At 58.6% G+C, this 24,611-nt stretch overlaps 1 protein-coding gene across 1 annotated transcript; it reads left to right on the top strand.

Moving 5' to 3' along the window:
* On the top strand, nucleotides 1-24,611 carry NEK11 (NIMA related kinase 11). The gene is made up of 14 exons (XM_054171310.1): nucleotides 1-178; nucleotides 1,817-1,982; nucleotides 5,649-5,767; nucleotides 7,621-7,685; nucleotides 8,855-8,981; nucleotides 14,159-14,237; nucleotides 15,520-15,590; nucleotides 16,954-17,073; nucleotides 17,747-17,840; nucleotides 20,013-20,148; nucleotides 20,886-21,013; nucleotides 22,094-22,154; nucleotides 24,216-24,312; nucleotides 24,407-24,611. The coding sequence occupies exons 1-14, from the start codon at nucleotides 9-11 to the stop codon at nucleotides 24,609-24,611; spliced, it is 1,638 nt and encodes a 545-aa protein (XP_054027285.1). The 5' UTR covers nucleotides 1-8.

Consider the following 24,611-nt stretch of genomic DNA (forward strand, 5'->3'; position numbering starts at 1 on the left):
ACACAGACATGCTGAAATTTCAAGAAACTGCTAAGCATGTGGCTGCTGCCAGGCTTCATCCTGCTTGCTCAGGTGCTGTGGTTGCAAGGAGGTACAGCTTTGTGAGGAAACTTGGCAGTGGAAGCTTTGGAAATGTCTATCTGGTCTCTGACAGAAGGGCAAAGCAAGGAGAAGAATTGTAAGTAATCCCTTCCCAGGCTGTGAAGGGAAATGTCTGGGCCATATTGCTTGCACTCAGATGTCTTCTTCCTGTCTCATCTCTCAGTGTGGTGTTACAGCACAGCCTAAACTGCTCAGCTTTAGTGAGGACAAGATGGGAGCAGACTTTCATAGGATCACAGACTGGGCTGGGCTGGAAGGGAGCTCCAAAGCTCACCCAGTCCAACCCCTCTGCACTCAGCAGTGACATTCTCCTCTGGATCAGGTTGCCCAGAGCCCTGTCCAGCCTCACCTGGAATATCTCCAGGCATGGAGCTTCAACCACTTCCCTGGGCAACCTGTGCCAGTGTTCCACCACCCTCCTGGTGCAGAACTTGCTCCTCACATCCAATCTCAATCTGCTCTGCTCTAGTTTGAAGCCATTGCCCCTGGTCCTGTCCCTGCAGGCCTCTGCAAACAGTCTCTCTGTAGCCTTCTTGTAGCCCCCTTGAGGTCCTGGCAGGCTGCTCTTAGGTCTCCCTGGAGCCTTCTCTTCTCCAGGCTGCACACCCCCAGCTCCCTCAGCCTGTCTTTATGCTGACTCAGCATTCCAGCTGAAGCTGGGTCAGTCAGTTTGTCTGGAATGTCTATCTTCTGTCTGTCTATGCCTTTATCTGAGGCTTTCCTCACTTACTCATGCAGACAGAATGGATATAGCTAGAAAATCCCAGCCTCCCCTCCCCATGGTGATGTGCACCTCTGGAGATCTTGAACCATCACCAGTGAAACCACACCCAGCTTAGCTCTCCCCAGTCTCCTGCCTTGGAGAACTGCTGCTGGCAGATACACTCTGTGGAAAGGGCCCTCAGAGCTGAGGTCAATGTTGTCATGGTCCTGACAAGGAGCAGAGCAGAAGTCTGTGCTGGGTTTCATGGATTGGTTCTTCTTTTTACCAACATTGTTTATTAAGGGCTTAAAGCTTAATCATTTGTGAAGCTGTCCTTTCATAGCTCTGCCATAGCTCAGCTAGAGTCACTGACAGTTCAGGTATGATGTGTGCCTCATCCAGGCTCTTCCTGAACACCTCCAGGGATGGGGACTCCACCACCTCCCTGGGCAGCACATCCCAATGGCCAATCTCTCTTGCTGGGAATAACTCCTTCCTAACATCCAGCCTAAACCTCCCCTGGCACAGCTTGAGACTGTGTCCTCTTGTTCTGCTGCTGGGTGCCTGGGAGAAGAGACCAACCCCCACCTGGCTACAACCTCCCTTCAGGGAGTTGCAGAGAGCAAGAAGGTCTCCCCTGAGCCTCCTCTTCTCCAGGCTAAGCAACCCCAGCTCCCTCAGCCTCTCCTCACAGGGCTGTGCCCCAGACCCCTCCCCAGCTTTGTTGCCCTTCTCTGGACACCTTCCAGCATCAGCCAGGTCTTTATCCAGTGCAGAGGGCACTGAGCCAAGCCTTGTGCCATGAGTTTCTGCAGGAGTCTGCTGGGGAAGGCTTTACCAAAGCCCAGGCAGGCAATGCCCATGGCCCTTCCCTCAGCTGCTAGGCACCTCCTGGCCTCTCGTTGCCAAATGACCTAATGCAGGTTTGGTTTTGCAGCTTAGGGTGAGAGGTGTCATATTTGTTATTCTTCTGGGTTTATTGATACAAAGATTTCTCTTTTTTTCCTCTAGAAAGGTTCTAAAGGAAATCTCAGTGGGAGGCCTCAAGCCTGATGAAACAGTTGAAGCCAACCTGGAAGCAGAGCTGCTCTCCAGGTTGGAGCATCCTGCCATCCTGAAATTCCACACGAGCTTCTTGGAGCAGGACAGCTTCTGCATTGTCACTGAGTACTGTGAGGTGAGGCCTGGCAGCTTCCTCTGGCAGAGGAGGTGCATGGCAGCAGGCTTGTCCAAGCAGCACAGCCCACTCTGCTTCATGGCTCAGTCTGAGCTTACTGTTTGTTCCGTGGGGCGTGGCTTGTTGGGCGTGGTTCTGACCAGCCCTCTGCTGTTGCCTGCTCAGGTGAGACTCAGAGCTCAGGGACAAAGAAGCCAGAGCAATGGGGAGTTTAGAGGCAGGCTTGCTCACTGCAACTGTTCAGTGTAATCCACCCCCCCAAGTCCTATCACTCCCTGCCACCTCCAGCCTGGCTGCAAACACCTCCAGGCAGGAGGCTTCCACCACCTCCCTGGGCAACCTCTGCCAGGCTCTCACCACCCTCATGGGCAACAACTTCTTCCTCACATCCAATCTCAATCTCCCCACTTCTACTTTTGCTCCATCCCCCCCCAGTCCTATCACTCCTTCAAAAGTCCCTCCCCAGCTTTCTTGGAGCCCCCTGCAGATCCTGGAAGGCCACAATGAGGCCTCCTGGGAGCCTTCTCCTCTCCAGCCTGCACAACCCCAACTCTCTCAGTCTGTCTCCAGAGCAGAGCAGCTCCAGCCCTCTGCTCCTCCTCCTGGCCCTTCTCTGCTCACCTTCCAGCCCCTCCAGAGCCTTCCTGGCACAGAGGCTCCAGAACTGGCCCCAGAGCTCCAGCTGTGGTCTCAGCAGAGTGGAGCAGAGGGGCAGAATCCCTTCCCTGGCCCTGCTGGCCACACTTCTCTTGCTGCAGCCCAGGCACTGCATGTTGAGCTTCTCCTCCCCCAGCACCCACAAGTCAACAGTTATGGCAGAGAGGATTGCACTGGGCTGCTGCCTGGTCCTTTGTGTTAACCCCAAGGGCAGCTGGAGGTGACCAGCTCCAACACATGTCCCAAGTGGTGTGCTGTGAAATGAGAGCACTTAACACTTGCCTGAGTCTGGATGGGGAGAGAGTCTGCTCTTTTTTGAACATGCCCACCTTGTGGCATTAAAGGCACAAAGCAGGCCAGGTACCAAGAGCCAGGCTGCTTAGTAACAGAAGGGGAGAGAGAGAGAGAAAAGGAAGACAATTCTGTTACCACCCCTGGCAAGATGCTGTGGCTGGGTGCTGCCCCTTGGGCTTGGAGGAGAGGAGGGAGAGATGTCCTTGTCATGTGCTGTCCTTGGCTGGAAGAGGGAAGGGAGAGATTCCAAAGTCCAAGTCCTTCTCTGAGCAGGCTCCAGCACATGGAGTCTTCACTGAAGAGGTCTTTTCTCTCTCTGCCTGAGTCCTCCTGCTCATCTTACAGCTTCCTGGGGGAGTTTCAGGCTGTGCCTAGAAAATGTTCCACAGATATTGAGCAGAATGTGGTGGAAGGTAAATAAGTCCCCCTTGGGTGCAGAAAGGAAAAGAAGCTCTAAAGGATCCCATTGGGCAGGCATCTGCCATACATCTTAGCTGGGTAAACTGACTTTGCCTCTTTTTCTTGCCTCTGCCCTGCCTCTGCTGCCCTTGGCTGTGTTCTTTGTTGTGGCTAAGTACTCACAAACAACTCTCTGCTGTTCCTCTTGTCCCTTGTGTACAGGGGGATGGAGGGAAGGGGGCAGGGGGTGGGGAAGCTGTTATTAGCCCCCTGGTTGTGTCCAGGGGGCTTCTTGTGCTGTCAATCCCTGTGCATATTGTGACTCCTGGACATGTTGTACCTATTCACTGCACCCCCTTGGAGGCTGTAGCTTGCATTTGCTCCCAGCTGAGCTGCTCTGGCAATTTGATGCTGGGGGGAATTTTCAACCCACCACACAGGCAAAGCTGAGGGCATGGAGAGAGGGTTCCTGGGCTGCATGGTGATGCCTTTTTTTAATCCCCCTAGCAGACATCCTTCAATGCCTTTCATTTAGTGAATGGCAGCTCCCCTGGCCCACACCCCAGTCACATCCATGCACATGTGGCTGCCAGGTGTGCTGCCAGTGGGCAGAGCTGGCCCAGCAGGCAGGCAGGCAGGGGGGAAGGTCATTCAGAACAACCTTCTCTGTTGCTGAACATTGCAGGGAGCCTTGTGCCTGCAGGAGGCCACCCTGGGCTCATCAGGCTACCATGTGCCTTATATCTGTTGCATATTTCAGGTGGTTTCTGCACCACAGCCCTCCCCAGGCAGCTGTCTGGGTGAGCAAAGGTGATTTCAGCTTTGTGGATTCACATCAAGAGAGCCAAGGTCTACTCTCTTACAACACTTTGATGATACTGTGTCATACTAAGAGAATCCTGACCTGCTTCCTCAGGAAGGATGGAGAGAGACTGCTTGCAAAGGCCTGCAGGGACAGGACCAGGGGCAATGGCTTCAGACCAGAGCAGAGCAGATTGAGATTGGATTGAGGAACAAGTTCTGCACCAGGAGGGTGGTGGAACACTGGCACAGGTTGCCCAGGGAGGTGGCTGAGGCTCCATCCCTGGAGATATTCAAGGTGAGGCTGGCCAGGGCTGTGGGCAACCTGATCTTGATCTGCTGGAGGGCAGAGAGGCTCTGCAGAGGGACCTGGACAGGCTGGACTGAAGGGCTCAGTCCAAGGGCAGGAGACTGAACACATCCAAGTGCCAGGTTCTACACCTTGGCCACAGCAACCCCATGCAGAGCTACAGGCTGGGGTCAGAGTGGCTGAGAGCAGCCAGGCAGAGAGGGACCTGGGGGTGCTGGTTGATGGTAGGCTGAACATGAGCCTGCAGTGTGCCCAGGGGGCCAAGAGGGCAAATGGCATCCTGGCCTGCATCAGGAACAGTGTGGCCAGCAGGAGCAGGGAGGACATTGTGCCCTGTGCTCAGCACTGCTGAGGCCACACCTTGAGTCCTGTGTCCAGTTCTGGGCTCCTCAGGTTAGGAAAGATGTTGAGATGCTGGAAGGTGTCCAGAGAAGGGCAACAAAGCTGGGGAGGGGTCTGGAGCACAGCCCTGTGAGGAGAGGCTGAGGGAGCTGGGGTTGCTTAGCCTGGAGAAGAGGAGGCTCAGGGGAGACCTTCTTGCTCTCTGCAACTCCCTGAAGGGAGGTTGTAGCCAGGTGGGGGTTGGTCTCTTCTCCCAGGCACCCAGCACCAGAACAAGAGGACACAGTCTCAAGCTGTGCCAGGGGAGGTTTAGGCTGGAGGTTAGGAAGAAGTTCTACACAGAGAGAGTGATTGCCCATTGGGATGGGCTGCCTGGGGAGGTGGTGGAGTCGCCATCCCTGGAGGTGTTCAGGGGGATACTTGACAGGATGCTTGGTTGCATGGTTGAGTTGATTAGGTGGTGTTGGATGATAGGTTGGATGTGATGATCTTGAAGGTCTCTTCCAACCTGGTCTGGTTAATTCTATCCTATCCTATCCTATCCTATCCTATCCTATCCTATCCTATCCTATCCCAGTTGGGGATGTCCCTGCTGAGTGCAGGGGGCTGGACTGGCTGAGCTTTGCAGGTCCCTTCTGGCCTGGACCATCCTATGATTCCCTGTGCAGCCAGAGACCTCCTCCTCAGCTGTGTGCTTCTGGTGCTGGGGGCCTTCAGAGTTCTTGTGCAAGTGTTCCTTTTCAGCCAGCACGGTAGGGAGCTTGAAGGTCTAAGAAAGTGGAGGGAGTGCTGCGCTGTGCTGAAGGAGAAGGGATCGAGAGACACTGACCTGAAATGTACAAACCTCTTGTGATGTTTTCCAGGGTGGAGATCTGGACTCTAAAATTCAAGAGTACAAAGAATCTGGGAAGATATTCCCTCAGAGGCAGATCCTGGACTGGTTTATACAGCTGTTACTTGGAGTCAGCTACATGCATGAGAGGTACAGGCACTTACTGTGGGAGCCTTGCCTGGGGAGGGGGGTGAGCAGGCTTGCTGATAGGCTCAGACCTGCCTAGGGGTGTGTTGTATACCTAAGGTGTAACTAATCAGCTACCCTGCAAGCACCTTCTCTACTCCCTCTGCCAGCAGGGCAGTGGTAGATGTCCTTCAGTGCCAGGCACAGTTTTGATAAGGGCCAAGTCAAAAAGTCAGGTTTCAAGAATCTGAGACAAAGCTGTTTGTGCCCAGCTGGTGGTGGGAAAGGGAGGCTGCAACAGCCAGCTCTGCTTTTCCCTTACTGCTCCTCTTTGGTAAGTTCTTTTGCCTTCCACACTATCACTGGAGAAATGTGAACTCCTGGCCTCCTAGTCCACATACCAGGCAGATGGCACCAAGCTGAGTGCTGCTGTTGATGTGCCAGAGGGACAGGATGGCATCCAGAGGGACCTGGACAGGCTGCAGAGGTGAACCCAGGTGAACCTCATGAGGTTCAACAAGAGCAAGGGCAGGGCTCTGCACCTGGGCCAGAACAATCCTCAGTGTCAGTACAGACTGGGGGAGGAGTGATAGAAAGCAGCCCTGAGGAGAAGGACTTTGGGGGTGCTGGTGGGGGAGAAGCTGGGCAGGAGCAGGCAGTGTGAGACTGCAGCACAGGAGGCCAAGGGCAGCCTGGGCTGCATCCAAAGCAGTGTGGCCAGAGATGGAGAGAGAGGATCCTGCCCCTCTGCTCTGCTCTGGGGAGACCTCACCTGCAGAGCTGTGTCCAGCTCTGGAGCCTTAAGCACAGGAAGGACCTGGACCTGAAGGGTCAGAGCAGAGGAGACTACAGGAAGACATAATAGCAGCCTGCCAGTACCTGAAGGGGGCTACAAGAAGGCTGCAGAGAGACTGTTTGCAAAGGCCTGCAGGGACAGGACCAGGGGCAATGGCTTCAGACTAGAGCAGAGCAGATTGAGATTGGATGTGAGGAGCAAGTTCTGCACCAGGAGGGTGGTGGAACACTGGCACAGGTTGCCCAGGGAGGTGGCTGAGGCTCCGTGGCTGGAGATATTCCAGGTGAGGCTGGACAGGGCTGTGGGCAGCCTGATCCAGAGGAGGATGTCCCTGCTGAGTGCAGAGGGGTTGGACTGGATGAGCTCTGGAGATCCCTTCCAACCCAACCAACTGAATTCTCAAGCTGGGATCACACAGAGTCACACAGGGCCAGGCTGGAAGGGACCCCCAGGCTCAGCTGCTCCAAGCTGTCCAGGTGATGCTGCAGTTGCAGTGAGCTGGCCCAGCAGCCTGGCAGGCTGAGTCTTACACTGGCCAGTGCAGGGGACTGCTCTGCTGCCCTGGGGAGATGATTCCAGTCTCTGACTGTGCTCCTGGGGAACCATTTCCCCCTGCAGTCCAAAGGGAACCTCCCCAGCAGTACCTTGTCCCCATCAGCCCTTGTCTGCTCCATGGCACTCCTTGCACCAAGGGAGTCTCCACGCTCCTGGCAGCCACCCTTTATGTCCTGTATCCATGGCAATAAGGTCTGCCCTCAGCCTGCTCTTCTGAAGGCTGAGCAAGCCCAGCCCTCAGCCTTTCCTCCCAGGGCAGGGCTGCCACTCCTGAACCCCTGTGTGCATTGCTATTATCCAGGCTGCTGTGGCTCTCCTCCTGCTCCTGGATGTCTGTGGATGCAGCTCTGTGTTTCCATGAAGCCCTTTACTGCTGCCATCTGTGTGATGTCTCTGACAGGGTTAGCCCCTAGCTGTGCTGGGCTGGCCTTCCTCACAAGGCATGGAGTTAAATGCTTGGCATACTTGATAGGTGACCACAAGTGCTTCAGGTCAGCTGAGGCTGAATTTCCTTTCTGTGTTCCAGGAGGATTCTTCACAGGGATCTGAAAGCCAAGAACATCTTCATGAAAAACAATCTCCTGAAGATTGGTGAGACTGGAGAGGGCTGGGGGTCTTAGTGCATGGAGACTGGCCAGGAGCCAGCAATCTGCTCTGCTGGCCAAGAAGGCCAAGGGCATCCTGGGGAGCATTAGAAGGGCTGTGGTCAGTAGGTCAGAGAGGTTCTCCTCCCCCTCTACTCTGCCCTGCTGAGGCCACATCTGGAATCTTGTGTCCAGTTCTGGGCTCCTCAGCTCAATAAGGACCTCAGGGAACTGCTTGAGAGAGTCCAGCACAGAGGCACAGAGCTGCTGCAGGCAGTGGAAGATCTTCCTCATGAGGAGAGCCTGAGGGAGCTGAGGGCTCTTAGGCTTGGAGAGGAGGAGCCTGAGGGTGAGCTCCTTGCTGTTGCTCAAGATGTGCAGGGGGAGTGCCCAGAGGCTGGAGCCAGGCTCTGCTGGGTGCTGCCCAATGCCAGCACCAGGGGCAGTGGTGGAAGCTGAGGCAGACGAAGTGCCATGGAAACAGGAGGAAGAATTCTGTCACTGTGAGGGTTCTAGAGCCCTGGAGCAGGCTGCCCAGGGGGTTGTGGAGTCTCCCTCTCTGGAGAACTTCAACACCTGCCTGGATGTGTTCCTGTGTGATGTGCTTTAGGTGACCCTGCTCTGGCAGGGGGCTTGCACTGGACAAGCTTTTGAGGTCTCTTCCAGCCCCTAACATTCTGTGAGTCTCTCTCAGCCTGAGAGAACAATCCTCACTGACAGGAGGCTGCTGGAGGCTTGGATGAAGCCATGTCTGATGCAGCTCAGCTGCAGACCTGAGCCCTAGAGGGGCAGTGAAATCTGCAGACCTGAGGCTGCTCCAGCTTGCCTGGACCTGCACCTGTGTAGACTCATGGAACTTTGGAGTTGGCCTTGCTTTGAGCCAGGGCTTTGAATCAGATGAGCTGTCCCTGGAGGTGTCCCTGCCCATGACAAGGAGGCTAGAACCAGATGATCCTTAAGATCCTTTCCAGCCCAAGCCTAAGGTTCTGTGACTTTGTAAGGCCTCTTCAATAGTTCTCTGGGGCTCTGGAGTGCTTTGGTGTTGAGCCACCAGGTATTTTAGAGCAGTGGCAGGTTGCTTTGGCTGTACAGTCACTGCCATGCCTGGCAGGCACCACAAGGAGCTTCTAGGAGCAGATGCAGATTTAGATCCATTGATTTCTGTGTCACCTTCAGGGGACTTTGGAGTTTCTTGTCTCTTGCTGGGCTCCTGTGACCTGGCAACCACATTCACTGGCACACCTTACTACATGAGTCCAGAGGCACTCAAGCACCAGGGCTACAACACAAAGTCTGACATCTGGTGAGTAGTCTCCATGCTCTGTCAGGTGGGTTTGTTTCCTAGGTCAGCATTTGAAGGCATTTGGGAGCTGCTGTGTTAATTTAATGGCTCTCACACTGCTCGGCACCACAGAATCTCAGAACTGTCAGGGTTGGAAGGGACCTCAAGGCTCAGCCAGTTCCAACCCCCCTGCCATGGGCAGGGACACCTCACACTACAGCAGGTTGCTCACAGCCACCTCCAGCCTGGCTGCAAACACCTCCAGGCAGGAGGCTTCCACCACCTCCCTGGGCAACCTGTGCCAGGCTCTCACCACCCTCATGGGGAACAACTTCTTCCTAAGGTCTAATCTAACTCTGTCCTCCTCTAGCTGGGATCCATTCCCCCCATTCCTATCACTACCTGAGTGCAGGCCCTTCAGTGCCATCCTGAATGCCTGTCTGTGCAGCCACTCCTCCAGCTGCATCATGCTCTGAGGGCATGAAGTAAAGGTCATGCAGAGTGATCAGCAATCAGATGTCTCTGCTTCAAAAGCTCTGAGCTGTAAGGCAAACTCCATCCTGGAGCTTCTCAGAGGATATGCTCTAAATTATCTCAGAGGCAGAAATGCCAGCAGAAAGGATTTAGTTGAAAAGAAAAACCTTTGGGTGTTTGGTGTTTTTCACTTAGAGACTTCAGAGAGTCACAGAATATTAGGGGTGGGAAGGAACCTCCAGAGACAGAGTAGAGTAGAGTAGAGTAGAGTAGAGTAGAGTAGAGTAGAATAGACCAGACCAGACCAGGTTGGAAGAGACCTTCAAGATCATTGAGTCCAACCTATCATCCAACACCACCCAACCAACTAACCCATGGCACCAAGCACCCCATCAAGTCTCCTCCTGAACACCTCCAGTGATGGGGACTCCACCACCTCCCCAGGCAGCCCATTCCAATGGGCAATCACTCTCTCTGTGTAGAACTTCTTCCTAACATCCAGCCTAAACCTCCCCTGGGGCAGCTTGAGACTGTGTCCTCTTGTTCTGGTGCTGGGTGCCTGGGAGAAGAGACCAACCCCCACCTGGCTACAACCTCCCTTCAGGGAGTCAGGTAGAGCAAGAAGGTCTCCCCTGAGCCTCCTCTTCTCCAGGCTGAGCAGCCCCAATGAGGTCTGGCCAGGCTGGAGTGCTGGGCCAAGGGGAACCTTCAACAAGAGGAAGTGCAGAGTCCTGCAGCTGGGGAAGAACACCACCATGGAGCAGGACAGGTGAGAGGCTGCCCTGCTGGAAAGCAGCTCCATGGAGAAAGGCCTTGGAGTGCTGTTGGGCACTAAATTGTCCATGGGACAGCAATGTGCCCTGGTGTCCAAGAAGGCCAACAGCATCCCGGGGCACATTAAGAAGAGTGTGACCTGCAGGTCAGAGGAAATTTTCCTCTCCTTCTACTCTGCCCTGGTGAGACCACATCTGGAGTATTGTTTCCAGTTCCTGGCACCCCTGTCCTAGAGGGACAGGGATATAGAGTGCCCTGCAAAGGATATGAGGATGGTGAGGGGACTGGAACATCTGTGTGATGAGAAAAGGCTGAAAGAATTTAGTTCCCATTTCTGAGTTTTCATTTCCCCAGTCCAGGAGAGACAGAGAGCTGCTGGAGAGAGCCCAAGGGAGAGCCAGCAGGATGCTTAGGGAACTTGAGCATCTCCCCTGGGAAAAGAGACTGAGAGCCCTGGGGCTGTTTAGTCTGGAGAGGAGAAGGCTGAGAGGGATCTGATCAATGCCTATCAATAGCTGAGGGCTGGGGGTCAGGGTGAAGGGGCCAGGCTCCGTTTGGACAAGGAACAAGAGGTACAAGCTGGAAGCCAGGAGGTTCCACCTCAAGATGAGGAGAAACTTCTTTGGTGTGAGGGTGCTGGAGGCCTGGAGCAGGCTGCCCAGGGAGGTTGTGGAGTCTCCTTCTCTGCAGACTTTGCAACTCCACCTGGATGTGCTCCTTTGTGCCCTGCCCTGGGTGATTCCCTCCTTGGCAGAGGGGCTGTACTCAGTGATTGCTGGAGGTACCTTCCAGCCCCTACCATTCTGTGATGTCTCCTGTTTCCGAAGCTGCTGCTGTGTGAGCTGAGCACAGCTGAGTGAGGTGCAGGGCAGAGCATGCTGCTGGGCCGGGCTGCTTGGCCGGGCTGAGGGGCCGGACTGTGAGAACGGGCTGCGGGGCCGGGCTGCCGAGCCGGGCTGCCGGGCCGGGCTTAGGGTTAGGGATAGGGCCGAGCCGGGCTGCGGGGCCGGGCTGCCGAAGCGGCTCCGGCGCCGGGCTGCCGAGCAGGGCTGCCGCGCCGGGCTGCGGGGCTGGGCTGCCGGGCCAGTGTTAGGGTTAGGGTTACGGTTAGGGTTAGGGCCCAGCCGGGCTGCGGGGCCGGGCTGCCGAGAAGGACTGCCGCGCTAGGCTGCGGGACGGGGCGGCGGGGCCGGGCTGCCGGGCCAGGGTTAGGGTTAGGGCCGAGCCGGGCTGTGGGGCCGGGCTGTCGAGCTGGGGTGCCGAGCCGGGCTGCGGGGCCGGACTGTGAGGCCGGGCTGCCGGGCCGGGCTCCGGGGCCGGGCTGCCGGGCCAGGGTTAGCGTTAGTGTTAGGGCCGATCCGGGCTGCCGGAGTCAGGCTGCCGATCAGGGCATAAGGGCCGGGCTGCTGGGCCGCGATGCTGAAGTGGCTGCGGGGCCGGGCTGCCGGGCCGGGCTGCGGGGCTGGGCTGTCGAGCCGGGCTGCGGGGCTGGGCTAGGGTTAGGGTTAGGGATAGGGCCGAGATGGTTAGGGTTAGAGCCGGGCTTCCAGGCCAGGGTTAGGGCCGGGCCGGGCTGCGGGGCCGGGCCGGGCTGCCGGGCCAGCATTAGGGTTAGGGTTAAGGGTTAGGGTTAGGATTAGGGCCGAGCCGGGCTGCTGGGCCGGGCTGCCGAGCCTGGGTTAAGGTTAGGGATAGGGCCCAACCGGGCTGCGGGGCCGGGGTTAGGGCCGAGCCGGGCTGCGGGGCCGGGGTTACGGTTAGGGTTAGGACTGAGCCGGGCTGCGGGGCCAGGGTTAGGGTTAGGGTTCGGGTTCGGGTTAGGGCCGAGGTGGGCTGCCGAGCCCGGGTGCCGAGCCGGGCTGCGGGACTTGGCTGCGGTGCCCGGTTACCCAGCAGGGCTGCCGAGCCGGGCTGCGGGGCCTGCTGGCGGGGCTGGGCTGCCGAGCAGGGCTGCCGGGCCAGGGTTACGGTTAGGGATAGGGATAGGGTTAGGGTTAGGGCCGAGTCGGGCTGCGGGGCTGGGCTGCCGAAGCGGCTGCAGCGCCGGGCTGCGGGGCCGGGCTGCCGGGCCAGTGTTAGGGTTAGGCTTACGGTTATGGTTAGGGCCCAGCCGGGCTGCGGTACCGGCCTGCTGAGCAGGACTGCCGCGCCAGGCTGCGGGGCGGCGGGGCAGGGCTGCCGCGCCGGGCTGCCGAGCCGGGCTGCGGGGCCGGGGTTACGGTTAGGGTTAGGACTGAGCCGGGCTGCGGGGCCAGGGTTAGGGTTAGGGTTCGGGTTCGGGTTAGGGCCGAGGCGGGCTGCCGAGCCCGGGTGCCGAGCCGGGCTGCGGGACTTGGCTGCGGTGCCCGGTTACCCAGCAGGGCTGCCGAGCCGGGCTGCGGGGCCTGCTGGCGGGGCTGGGCTGCCGAGCAGGGCTGCCGGGCCAGGGTTACGGTTAGGGATAGGGATAGGGTTAGGGTTAGGGCCGAGTCGGGCTGCGGGGCTGGGCTGCCGAAGCGGCTGCAGCGCCGGGCTGCGGGGCCGGGCTGCCGGGCCAGTGTTAGGGTTAGGCTTACGGTTATGGTTAGGGCCCAGCCGGGCTGCGGTACCGGCCTGCTGAGCAGGACTGCCGCGCCAGGCTGCGGGGCGGCGGGGCAGGGCTGCCGCGCCGGGCTGCCGAGCCGGGCTGCGGGGCCGGGTTAGGGTTAGGGGTTAGGGATAGGGCCGAGCCGGGCTGCGGCGCCGGGCTGCGGGGCCGGGCTGGGCTGATGGGTCAGGGTCAGGGTTAGGGTTAGGGTTAGTGCCGAGCCGAGCTGCGAGGCCGGGGTGCCGGGCCAGGGCCACCGTTAGGGGCAGGGCGATTGCCGAGCCGGGCTGCGGGGCCGGGGTGCCGGGCCGGGGTTAGGGTTACGGTTAGGGCCTAGCCGGGCTGCGAGCCGGGCTGCCGAGCCGGGCTCCGGGGCCGGGCTGCCGGGCCAGGGTTAGGGTTAGTGCCGCGCCGGGCTCCGGGGCCGGGCTGCCGGACCTGGGTTAGGGTTAGGGCCGAGCCGGGCTGCCGAGCCCAGGTGCCAAGCCGGGCTGCGGGACTTGGCTGCGGTGCCCGGTTACCCAGCAGGGCTGCAGAGCAGGGCTGCGGGGCCAGCGTGCCGGGCCAGGCTGCGGGGCCGGGCTGCCGAGCCGGGCTAGGGTTAGGGATAGGGCCGAGACGGTTAGGGTTAGGGCCGGGCTGCGGAGCCGGGCTGCCGGGCCAGGGTTAGGGTTACGGTTAGGGTTAGGGTTAGGGCCCAGCCGGGCTGCGGGGCCGGGCTGCCGAGCAGGGCTGCCGAGCCAGCGTTAGGGTTAAGGTTAGGGTTAGGGCCGGGCCGGGGTGTCGAACCGGGCTGCGGGGCCGGGCTAGGGTTAGGGCCGAGACGGTTAGGGTTAGGGCCGGGCTGCCGAGCCCGGGTGCCGAGCCGGGCTGCGGGACTTGGCTGCGGTGCCCGGCTGCCCAGCAGGGCTGCGGGGCCAGCGTGCCGGGCCAGGGTTAGGGCCCAGCCGGGCTGCCGGGCCAGGGTTAGGGTTAGGGCCGAAACGGTTAGGGTTAGGGCCGGGCTGCAGAGCCGGGCTGCCCGGCCAGGGTTAGGGATAGCGTTAGGGTTAGGGCCGGGCCGGGTCACACTCTTGTGGCTCTGCCCTGCGTGCTGTCACTCTGCAGGCTCCATGCTCCTCCTCCTGTTTTGCTCCTCCAGGTCTCTGGGGTGCGTTCTGTATGAGATGTGCTGCCTGCGCCACGCATTTACCGGCCACAGCTTCCTGTCAGTGGTGCTAAAGATTGTAGAAGGGGCCACACCTGCTCTGCCTGCTCCATACCCCAGCCAGCTGAACAGCCTGCTCTGCAGGTGGGTCTCTGCCTTGGCCTTCCCTCCTGCAGCACCCTTGGAGGTTAATGAGGAAAACTGCTCAGTGATGGCTTCTGGTCTTTAACCTTGCAGTATGCTGAACAAGAATCCTGCCCTCAGGCCAGCAGCTGCAGACATCCTCCAAATGCCTTACATTGAGGAGCAGCTCAAGGTGGGTAAGAAGCAGCAGCAGCTGTGGGCAGTTTGCAAAGCAGAATGGAGGCAGAGCAAATGTGGTGAGGAAGAGGAGGATTGGGCAGCAGGTCCTGGGAGCCTTAGTGCAGGGGGCTCCAGAGCTGAACTACAGCTAGGTCTGAAATATCCTGGCAGTGAGAAGGGAAGCCCTAGTCCCTTGACATGCTGAATGCATCCTCCCCTTTGCAATGCTGTGAGCAATGAAGAGGATCCTGGGCTGGAAGGGACCTCAAGGATCTTCTGGGCCAGCTTAAGCATGGTTTAGGCCAGCTGGCCCAGCACCCTGCCCAGCTGAGTCTTGGAAGTGTGCAATGTTGGGCACTCCAGCACTGCCCTGGGTGGATTCCTCCTATGGCTGATGGTTCTCATGGTGAGAATTGGAATGGCCAGCAGGGATCTCCCCAGCAGTAACTTGTGCCTGCCTCATCTGACTCCTGGTACAAAGGGAGCCTCCATCTGCTTGATAGTCACAAGATGAGAGGATGTCAGGGGCTGGAAGGGACCTCTGGAGAGCTTCCAGTCCAACCCCCTGCCTGAGCAGGGGCATAGGATCCAGCACAGGTCACACAGGAACACATCCAGACAGGGCTGCAAAGGCTCCAGAGCAGGAGACTCCACAACCTCTCTGGGCAGCCTGCTGCAGTGGTCTGTGACCCTGATAGTGGTCCTCATGGTGAGGTGGAACCTCCTGTGCTGGAGTTTCCATCCATTGCCCCTTGGCCTGTGCCAGGGTGCAGCTGAGCAGAGCCTGAATCCCAAACCAGGAGCTTCACAGGGGCTGAGGCAGCTGGGGGTGTTGAGGCTGGAGAAGAGGAGGCTGAGGGAGACCTCCTTGCTCTCTGCAGCTCCCTGCAGGGAGGTTGCAGTGAGGAGGGGACAGCCTCTGCTCCTTGGTGGCAAGGGCCAGGAGCAGAGGCAATGGTTGCAAGCTGCCCCAGGGGAGGTTCAGGCTGGCTGCTAGGAAATCTTTCTTGCCTGGAAGGGTTCTGAGGCCTTGGAATGTTGTACCCAGGGCAGTGCTGGAGTCCCCACCCCTGGAGGTGTTGAAGCAGTGTGTGGAGCTGGTGCTTAGGGCCATGGTTTGGTGCTGAGCCTGCAGTGCTGGGTGGGGGTTGGGGTGGGTGAGCCTGGAGGTCTCTTCCAGCCTGATGTGTTCTGTGGGTCTGCTCAGGCAGTTTGTGCCTTAGGGCACTGGGGGCTACCTGAGCAGCCTGCATTGCTTTAACCTCAGCTGTTTCATTTCCTGGTGGGACACACAGTGCAAGTTCCCAGACCTGGCTGTGCAAGACAAGGCACTGGGCTGGCAGAAAGGAGCTGCTCCCATTTCTGTGTAAGTGGCTTTAAATGCTTGCTGGGCAGCAATACAGGAGATGACTGAGGGGGACAGAGCCTTTGCAGGTCAATTATTTGTCTGCTCTAACTGCCAGTGGCACAGGTGCAGTGTGTGCAGGTGCTGGGTCAGCACCAGTGGGTGTGCAAATGATGGCTTTTGTCCTGAGCTTAGGAGGGCTGAGATCTTCAGCCTGGTGGTGTCATGGTCAGGTGTAGTGCTGCTGCTTGGATACCTACTGAGGGACCTGCACAGGCTCCAGAGCTGGGCCCAAGCCAACCTCAGGAGGTCCAACAAGACCAAGGGCAAGGTCCTGCAGCTGGCTCAGGGCAATCCCAGGGACCAACACAGGCTGGGCAGGGACTGGCTGGAGAGCAGCCCTGAAGAAAAGGCCTTGGGGGTGCTGGGGGAGGAGAAGCTCAACAGGAGCCAGCAGTGAGACCTTGCAGCCCAGAGAGCCAAGCAGAGGCTGGGCTGCAGCAAGAGAAGTGTGGCCAGCAGGGCCAGGGAGGGGATTCTGCCCCTCTGCTCCACTCTGCTGAGACCACAGCTGGAGCTCTGGGGCCAGGTCTGGAGCCTCTGTGCCAGGAAGGCTCTGGAGGGGCTGGAAGGTGTCCAGAGAAGGGCCAGGAGGAGGAGCAGAGGGCTGGAGCTGCTCTGCCATGGAGACAGCCTGAGAGAGCTGGGGTTGTGCAGGCTGGAGAGGAGAAGGCTCCCAGAAGACCTCATTGTGGCCTTCCAGGATCTGCAGGGGGCTCCAAGAAAGCTGGGGAGGGACTTCTGAGGGTGTCAGGGAGTGATAGGACTGGGGGGGATGGAGCAAACTAGAAGAGGGGAGATTGAGATTGGCTGTGAGGAAGAAGTTGTTGCCCATGAGGGTGGTGAGAGCCTGGCACAGGTTGCCCAGGGAGGTGGTGGCAGCCTCCTGCCTGGAGGTGTTTGCAGCCAGGCTGGAGGTGGCTGTGAGCAACCTGCTGTGGTGTGAGGTGTCCCTGGCCATGGCAGGGGGTTGGGACTGGCTGAGCCTTGAGGTCCCTTCCAGCCCTGCCAGCTGTGTGATTTGGATGGGTTGTTTGATTTGGTGTTGAAGCAGTGACACTGCACCTGAAGAACTGGAAAGTCACAGGCACTGTGAGGGACTAAACAGCCCTCAGTCTGAAGAGCAAAATGCCTCTTTCAGCCTGAAGCTACAGCCCTCTGCTCCTCCTCCTGGCCCTTCTCTGGATCCTTCCTGGCTCAGAGGCTCCAGAACTGGCCCCAGAGCTCCAGCTGTGGTCTCAGCAGAGTGGAGCAGAGGGGCAGAATCCCCTCCCTGGAGGTGAAATGCTCTCTGAGGAAGGGTGTGCAATCTGTTGCACTGCAGGCAGAGGAAGGTTCACCTGCAGACGCTGCAGGAGCTCTCTGAAGTGCAGAAGATGACCCCACGGGAGAGAATGAGGCTGAGGAAGGTCAATGCTGCAGATGAGAAGGCAAAGAAGCTGAAGTAAGCTGAGCACCACCTGGCCCTTGTGCCCTGTCTGGGAGCTGCCCCCAGCAGCAGCAGTGAGGGAGCTGAAACTGGCAGTGTGAAAAGACAAACATGACAGGATGCCAGGCTGGAGGGGACCCCCAGGCTCACCTGCACCAACCTCTCCAGGTGATGCTGCAGTTGCAGTGAGCTGGCCCAGCAGCCTGGCAGGCTGAGTCTTACACTGGCCAGTGCAGGGGACTGCACTGCTGCCCTGGGGAGATGATTCCAGTCTCTGACTGTGCTCCTGGGGAACCATTTCCCCCTGCAGTCCAAAGGGAACCTCCCCAGCAGTACCTTGTCCCCATCAGCCCTTGTCTGCTCCATGGCACTCCTTGGACCAAGGGAGTCTCCACGCTCCTGGCAGCCACCCTTTATGTCCTGTATCCATGGCAATAAGGTCTGCCCTCAGCCTGCTCTTCTGAAGGCTGAGCAAGCCCAGCCCTCAGCCTTTCCTCCCAGGGCAGGGCTGCCAGGCCTCTGATGTCTTCAGCTGCTGAGCAGAGCAGGGCTGTGGGGTGAATGCCAGCACAGTGTTTATTCAGCCAGAGCAGCAGTCAGAGCACCAGCCCCCAGACTGGCTGTCCACATCTACCCTGTGTGCTGTGCCTGACCCCACAGCCTAAGCAGGAGTGTGCTGTATTTGCAGACAGCTGACAGAAGAGAAATACCAAGAAAAGATCAAAAGAAGGCAGGAGCTGAGGACCCAGAGCTGCCAGCAGCTGAGCCCAGGAGCCCTGCAGGTGAGCAGAGGCTGCTGTCACCAAGGCCTCCTTGCTGGGCCTCTCTTGTCCCAGCCTGCTTGCTTCAGTGCCAGAGGGGCAGTCCTCTTCTGGAGGCACCTTGAGCACTGGCACAGGTTGCCCAGGGAGGTGGTTGAGGCTCCTTCCCTGGAGATATCCAAGGTGAGGCTGGACAGGGCTCTGGGCAGCCTGATCCAGGGGAGGATGTCCCTGCTGAGTGCAGGGGGTTGGACTGGGTGAGCTCTGGAGATCCCTTCCAGCCCAGCCCAGTCTGTGATTCTATGAAGGCTGGACTGCTAAGCTTAACCTGTGGCTGTGTGCTGAGGAAGGTCAGCTGCTCAGAGGAGTTCAGCAAACTCTGTTCAGCACATGATTGGCTTTGACTGAGCAACCCTTACCCCAGACCTGCCCTCTGAAATGCATTTGCTGACAGGCTGTGCAACATCAGCCTTCAGAGGACATTCAGTCTCAAGGTAAGGTTGTTGTAGTCCTTCCTAACTTCAGAGACTCACAGAGCTGGCAGGGCTGGAAGGGAGCTCAAGGCTCAGACAGTTCCAACCCCCCTGCCATGGCCAGGGACACCTCACACCACAGCAGGTTGCTCACAGCCACCTCCAGCCTGGCTGCAAACACCTCCAGGCAGGAGGCTTCCACCACCTCCCTGGGCAGCCTGTGCCAGGCTCTCACCACCCTCATGGGCAACAACTTCTTCCTCACAGCCAATCTCAATCTCCCTACTTCTAGCTTTGCTCCATCCCCCTCAGTCCTACCACTCCCTGACAGCCTCAAAAGTCCCTCCCCAGCTTTCTTGGAGCCCCCTGCAGATCCTGGAAGGCCTCCTGGGAGCCTTCTCCTCTCCAGCCTGCACAACCCCAACTCTCTCAGCCTGTCCTCACAGGAGAGGAGCTCCAGCCCTCTGCTCTCCCTGGTGGGCCTGGCATGGCTATGGCCATTCTTTCTGTTGGATCAGTTCAGAATATTACCATTCCAGCAGCTGTTTAGATTGACTCCCAGCCTAAGCTGTCCTCTGCTTGGAAGCTGTAAGAGAAGACAGGGCTGTTCAGTTCTAGCTCTGTGCAGTGTCAATAGAGAGAGTGTGGCAGCTTGGGAACAGTCATAGGATCATGGAATCAATAAGGTTGGAAAAGACCTCAAAGGTCATCAAGTCCAAGCTGTCACCCAACACCTCCTGACAACCAAACCATGGCACCAAGTGCCACATCCAATCCCCTCTGGAACACCTCCAGGGATGGGGACTCCACCACCTCTCTGGGCAGCACATCCCAATGGCCAATCTCTCTTGCTGGGAAGAACTTTCTCCTCACCTCCAGCCTAAACCTCCCCTGGCACAGCTTGAGACTGTGTCCTCTTGTTCTGCTGCTGGCTGCCTGGGAGAAGAGACCAACCCCCAGCTGGCTACAGACTCCTTTCAGGTAGCTGTAAAGAGCAATGAGGTCTCCCCTGAGCCTCCTCTTCTGCAGGCTAAGCAACCCCAGCTCCCTCAGCCTCTCCTCCTAGTGCAAGCAGCACAGAAACCATCAGAGTTTCTCAGAGTCACAGAGTGTTAGGGGCTGGAAGGGACCTCCAGAGCTCACCCAGCCCAACCCCCTGCCAGAGCAGCAGCACCCAGGGCAGCTCACACAGGAACACATCCAGGAGGGTTTGAATACCTCCAAAGCAGGAGACTCCACAACCCCCCTGGGCAGCCTGCTCCAGGGCTCTAGAACCCTCACAGTGACATAATGTTTCCCTCCTGTTTCCATGGCACTTCCTCTGCCTCAGCTTCCACCACTGCCCCTGGTGCTGGCATTGGGCAGCACCCAGCAGAGCCTGGCTCCAGCCTCTGGGCACTCCCCCTGCACATCTTGAGCAACAGCAAGGAGCTCACCCTCAGGCTCCTCCAGCCTAAAGAGATCCTTCTCCCTCAGTGCTCTGTCTTCTACCTTTTCTCTGCTGTGCTCTCCAGTTCCTGGTTCCCACTCTTTCTGCAGAGAGGAGCTCAGTGGACTCTGACTCTGCTCATGGCTGAGGCAGTACTGATCCCTTACACACAAACCCAGGAGAGCCTTTGCTGGGGCTTGCCCACAAGCCCCCCAGGGGCACCCACTGCCTTGTGATCCTGCTGAAAGCTCTCCCTCTGCCTGTCTCCCCACCCTGCTTTGTGTGCCTCAGGGCTCTGAGGAGCAGAGTTCAGCAGCCCTGCCTGATGCCCCCCCAGCTCCTGCCTGTGGCTCCGTGTCCAGAGGCTGTGGTGAGGCAGGTGGAGAGGAGCCAGCTCAGCTCTGCATGGCTGACCCCACACACCATGGTAAGGACTCAGCAGCTGAGGGAGAAAAGAAACTTCCTGCTGGGAAGAGGCAGAGGTTTGAGTTTTGGCCTCTGAAGTGTGTGCCTGGTAGATGTCACTTGTAGCTGAGCTTTGGTATTCAGCACAGGAAACCAAACTGGGGCTCAGCTGCAGCTCACAGAAGCTGGGTTCAGTTCAGTGCTGCCCCTGCTTTGACTGCAGCACAGGATCACAGAACTGCCAGGCTTGGAAGGGGCCTCAATGCTCAGCCAGTCCCAGCCCCCTGCCATGGCCAGGGACACCTCACACCACAGCAGGTTGCTCACAGCCACCTCCAGCCTGGCTGCAAACACCTCCAGGCAGGAGGCTTCCACCACCTCCCTGGGCAGCCTGTGCCAGGCTCTCACCACCCTCCTGGGGAACAACTTCCTCCTGACATCTGATCTCAGTCTCCCCTGCTGTAGCTTGGTTACCCTCCTCTGGCTGATGCCCTGCCCAGCATGGCTTAGGCTATGGATTTCACCCCCAATCAACACAGATCCTTTAGGATCATTGAGCTTTGTATAGTGAGGCTCTGAGCTTGAGCCAGAGACAGCCTGGACACTGCTTGTCTTGCTCTCATCCTTGACCACTGTCACCTGAGAGCCTCTGCCTTGGATTTCACTTCCTGGCTGCACTGATCCTGAGTGCCAGGAAATCCATTTTACTCTCCCTGAGGTCAGGCTCTTTGTGTGCTGTAAACTCATCATTGCCTTCAGAGATCCCTGAAGACCCAGAAACTGCAGAAGAATATTACAAGGCTGAGTTTGACTCCTGTTCAGAAGGCAGTGAGGAGGAGGAGGAGGATGTGGAAGCCTCCCAGAGCCTGAGTAAGGCAGAGCAGCAGGTATGTGGCACCTGTGGGGAAGCTGTGCACACCTGCAGCTCCTTTGCCAGGGGAAGATGAAGCTCCTGCCATGGCCTTTAGCTCCTGCCACGACTGAAGGGTGGGGGTTGTTCAGAGCTTGTGCCAGCAGCATGGCTGGGTGATGTGTGCATGCACAGGCACTGGTGTGGAGACACTGACCAGGGGGCCCACTGCCATGGCTGCCTCAGGGGCAGCTGCAGCAGAGTGGGACTCTCTCCTGTGTTGCCTAGGGGGAAATTCAGTTAAAGCTCCAAGGGTACTGCAGGCATCAGATCCAACTCCCAGCTCTAGTTCCCAGGCAGCCCTGGCTGCCACTTCTCCCTGCCTGGGTTAGACAGTGAGCTGAGCAACACAAAGGGCTGAGCCCAGGCCACTGCCAGGCTTGACCTGCAAAGCTGCACCTTCCTTGGCAGTGAAGACAAAGCCTTCTTGGAAGGCTGGAAGTAGCTTTGTCAGGAGATAAGAAAGTCCTGGAGACTGCAGTGTGAGGAAGGCTGAAGATCATTGAGCTCTGGGTTGGAAGGGACCTCCAGAGCTCACCCAGTCCAACCCCTCTGCACTCAGCAGGGACATCCTCCACTGGATCAGGTTGCCCAGAGCCCTGTCCAGCCTCACCTTGAATACCTCCAGGGATGGAGCCTCAGCCACCTCCCTGGGCAACCTGTGCCAGTGTTCCAGCACCCTCCAGCCTCCTTTCTGGGACTTGTAGAGGGCAGTGAGGTCTCCCTCAGCCTCCTCTTCAGGCTCACCACCCCCAGCTCCCTCAGCTGCTCCTCCCCAGCCCTCTTCTCCAGCCCCTTCCCCAGATTCATTGCCCTTCTCTGGACCTGCTCCAGCCTCTCAGTGTCCTTCCTGTCGTGGAACCCAGTGCTCAGGCTGTGGCTGCCCAGTGCTGAGGAGGTTTCCTGCAGGCTGATCTCTGCACACAGCCATGGGGCCCCTCTGCAGTCTGCTGGTGTTCCATGTGCTGGCTGGCTGTGGGGTTGTGCCAGCTGTACCTGGGGTCTGCATTTCCTTCTGTGCTCACAGCCCTGCTGTTCTTTCTTCCTTTGGGCACAGGACAGTGACATTGAGGAAGTTGTCAGGTGTTTGGAGAGTGTCCTGGACAGCAGCCTGCCAGGTAAGATGGCCTCTGGGTGTAAGAGCAGCAGTTGTGAGCAGCCTGCACTCAGCACAGTCCCAAACAGTTCCAGTTGGCAACAAAAAAAGAGAGAGCTTCTGGGAAATTCCTTCTCTAAGCTACTGCAGAGAAGTAGAACTCACAGCCCCACAGAGCACATCTGTCCAGTCCAACCCAGCCCAACCCCCACCCAGCACTGCAGGCTCAGCACCAAACCATGGCCCTAAGCACCAGCTCCACACACTGCTTCAACACCTCCAGGGGTGGGGACTCCAGCACTGCCCTGGGCACAACATTCCAAGGCCTCAGAACCCTTCCAGGCAAGAAAGATTTCCTAGCAGCCAGCCTGAACCTCCCCTGGGGCATGGAGGTGGTGGAGTCCCCATCCCTGCAGGTGTGGCCATGGCACTTTGGGACATGGTGCATGGCCAGGGTGGTGCTGGGTGCTGGTTGGACTGGGAGGGCCTGGAGGGCTCTGCCAACCCAAACAGTCCTCTGATTCCATGAAGCTTTGCTTAGCTCAGCACTTTGAACACAGCAGTGGGATCTCTTTTCTGATAATGAGAAAGAAATGAAAGGAGACTGCAGAAGGGAAGGGGAGAAATGACTGAGCCAAAGGCAAGGACCCAAATGAGGGTGAAGTGGCCAGTTCTGGGACATCAGAGGAGAGGTTTTAGCCACCAGCTCTCAGTGAGCTACTGGAGATGACTTCCAGGGGGAGCAGCTGCAGCAAGCAAATGATTCACAGAATCAGAGAATGTTAGAGGCTGGAAGGGACCTCCAGAGATCACCCAGCCCAGCCCCCTGCCAGAGCAGCAGCACCCAGGGCAGGGCACACAGAACGCAGCCAGGTGGGGATGGAAAGTCTCCAGAGCAGGAGACTCCACAGCCTCTCTGGGCAGCCTGCTCCAGGCTCCAGCACCCTCACACCAAAGAAGTTTCTCCTCATGGTGAGCTGAAACCTTCTCTGTTCCAGTTTGCCTCCACTGTTCCTTGGCTTATTGCTGTGCACCACCCATAGAGCTTGGCCCCCTCCCCTTGCCCCCCAGCCCTCAGCTATTGATAGGCATTGATCAGAGCCCTCTCAGCCTTCTCCTCTCCAGACTAAACAGCCCCAGGGCTCTCAGTCTCTCTTCACAGGGGAGATGCTCAAGTCCCCTAAGCATCCTCCTGGCTCTCCCTTGGACTCTCTCCAGCAGGTCTCTGTCTCTCTGGAACTGGGGAGCCCAGAGCTGGACACAGGATTGCAGCTGTGGGCTCAGCAGGGCAGAGCAGAGGGGCAGCAGAACCTCCCCAGCCCTGCTGGCCACACTTTTCCTGCTGCACCCCAGGATGCCATTGGCTCTCTTGGCCCCCAGGGCACCTTGCTGTCCCATGCAGAGCTTGCTGCCCAGCAGCACTCCAAGGTCTCTCTCCCTGGAGCTGCTCTCCAGCAGGGCAGCCCCTGACCTGTCCTGGTGCCTGCTGTTGTTCCTGCCCAGCTGCAGGACTCTGCACTTGTCCTCATTGAGCTTCCTGAGGTTTGCCTGCCCAGCTCTCAGCCTGCCCAGCTCTGGTGGGATGGCAGCACAGCCTGAGGGCTGTCAGCCACCATCCCCCAGCTTTGTTTCACCAGGAGCTTGCTGGGGGTGCACTCAAGCCCCTCAGCCAGGTCGTTGGTAGAGACACTGAGCAGATCTCCTTTGCAGTGCTGCTGAGGCTGCAGGAGGGCTCTGGCTGGTGGGGGGAGGTGCCTGCTCCCACAAGAAGGGAAGGACAGCCGAGGAGCACAGGCATTGCCTGGGAAGCTCTCTGCTGGTTGGGTGTCTGTGTGCCAGCACTTCCTCTGGGCTGCTCCTCCTGCTGTGATGGAATCCCCTGCACCCCACACCCAGGAGAGCTGCCCTGGGGCCCTGGAGCTGCAACCCTGCCTCTCCCTTCATGTGCATTTAATGATCCAAGCTGTGCTCAGTTCCCCTGGCAGGGAAAGAGCAGCAGCCCTCTGCTGCTGCCTGCCCCTGGCCCCACAGCTGAGCTCAGGGGCTGGGGGTGAGCAGGGCTGTGGCTGTGCATTGACTGCAGGCTCGGGGACTGGCAGCAGAGTGGCTCCAGGAGCACCCCCGGGGCTCGGAGCGTTCAACAGCACCATGGCTGAGGCCAAGCTGAAGCACATGAGGGAGTAAGTAGCTCACCGGGGTGCTCCCAAAGGCACTGGGAGGCTGCCGAACGCAGCCGAGGAGCCCAGGCGTTGTGTGCCCCCCCTCTGTTTGCAGCCGCGCCGTCGGGAAGCTGGGAGCCGAAGCCTTCGAGGCTGTGTACAGCTGCCTCAAGCAAGCCAGGCAGCAGGGGGCCAGCGAGGAGCAGCTCAGGGGCCGCCTGGAGAAGCTGGCTGCTAGGACAAGTGACTGCTTCGAAGTGGATCAGCTGCTCTACTTGGAGGAGCAGCTGCATGCCGCAGGAGGGTGCCTGCAGCTGTAG

Source organism: Dryobates pubescens, chromosome 21 (assembly GCF_014839835.1).
Source record: "Dryobates pubescens isolate bDryPub1 chromosome 21, bDryPub1.pri, whole genome shotgun sequence".
NCBI lineage: Eukaryota > Metazoa > Chordata > Aves > Piciformes > Picidae > Dryobates > Dryobates pubescens.

Excerpts from the sequence above, each read along its gene's own strand:
- NEK11 (XM_054171310.1), top strand. The coding sequence starts at position 9 with ATGCTGAAATTTCAAGAAACTGCTAAGCATGTGGCTGCTGCCAGGCTT. Across the intron at positions 20,149-20,885 it reads GGCTGACCCCACACACCATG|AGATCCCTGAAGACCCAGAA; the intron begins GTAAGGACTCAG and ends CATTGCCTTCAG. Across the intron at positions 22,155-24,215 it reads CCTGGACAGCAGCCTGCCAG|GCTCGGGGACTGGCAGCAGA; the intron begins GTAAGATGGCCT and ends CATTGACTGCAG.